This window comes from Sinocyclocheilus anshuiensis, unplaced genomic scaffold (assembly GCF_001515605.1).
Source record: "Sinocyclocheilus anshuiensis isolate Anshui unplaced genomic scaffold, SAMN03320099.WGS_v1.1 scaffold19835, whole genome shotgun sequence".
NCBI classification, from domain to species: Eukaryota; Metazoa; Chordata; class Actinopteri; order Cypriniformes; family Cyprinidae; genus Sinocyclocheilus; species Sinocyclocheilus anshuiensis.
Window position 1 is genome coordinate 1 of NW_015537681.1, and position 1,140 is coordinate 1,140.

Below are 1,140 nucleotides of genomic sequence, written 5' to 3' on the forward strand. Positions count from 1 at the left end.
TGAGCACTGTGCGATGTCCGAATTGATTGCACTATATTTTATGTAGAATCGTTTTCTTAAATTAATTTTAAACCTCTTAAATCAATTTTTATAATCATTTTCAAAGTTTTTAAATTCCTTGTTTTATTGTTGTGATTATTATTATTTTTTTCTTTTCTTTTATGTAAAGCACTTTGAATTACCATTGTGAATGAAATGTGCTATACAAATAAACTTGCCTTGCCTTGCCTTGCTAGAGTGCCATGTCCTACACTCCAGTGCTGTAAGTCTCTGCTTCAGGCGCTGTTGAGTCGCTGTGTACTGAGCCAGTAACCGAGCAAATTGAGTCTGTAGTATTTCAAGAGAAGCTTCTGACCTCTCCACTTTCTCCTCAACCTGTTCTTCTCCAATTCCACCTGCGTCCATCTCCTCCAGCAGGCCCTCCTTCAGAAGGATCTGTCTTCCCCTCTCTTCCAGAGCTTTCTTAGCATCCGGATACTCCATTACAGCCTCCATCAGGTCATCCTTTGACAAACAGAAGAGGTCAGAATAGCCAATGCTACGGATGTTAGCTGTGCGTCGGTTGCCCATTTTGCTGCCTTTGATGTTGAGGATGCTAATCTCGCCAAAGCAGCTGCCGGCCATCAGGTGTGCAAACTGGGTCACCCCGTCATCAGCCACAACAGCAAGGCAACCCTCTTTGATGATGTACATCTCTTTTCCTATGTCTTCCTTTCAGCAGATGTAGTCTCCGGGACTGAAGACCTGTGGCCGCAGCTTGAGCACCAGTTCAACCAAAAGCCCAGCTTCACAGTCCTGGAAGATTCGGACCTTCTTCAGTGTATCCAGGTGCACATTGATAGCGATCTCAGCCCGCAGTTTGTTGGGCAGATTCTTTAGGACATCCTGCTCATCAATTGCTTTCTTGTTGGTCCACAAGTAGTCGAACCATTTGATGACTCTGGCTTCGAGCTCTTTGCTGACCTTTCTGAACTGCATGTAGTGTTTGATGGCATCGATGTGAGCCTGGAACTCGGCCCGTGTGGCATTCATGTTTGATACGAGAACACCAACAAGGAAATCAAAAACAACAAAAAGATACTCCTCATCCCGCATCGGAGCTGGCACTTCCCCAATGGTCGTCAAGGTGAGGGTTGACCA

General features: G+C 45.1%; 1 protein-coding gene across 1 annotated transcript; it reads right to left on the bottom strand.

The window, feature by feature from the left end:
• Positions 1-251: 251 nt before the first annotated feature.
• Positions 252-1,095, bottom strand: LOC107657555 (cyclic nucleotide-gated cation channel-like; the record flags this gene model as incomplete). Its single annotated transcript, XM_016445696.1, is given in 1 exon segment — positions 252-1,095. A coding segment is annotated over 1 exon segment (844 nt), but the record flags the coding sequence as incomplete, so codon positions are not given.
• Between the last annotated feature and the right edge of the window lie 45 nt (positions 1,096-1,140).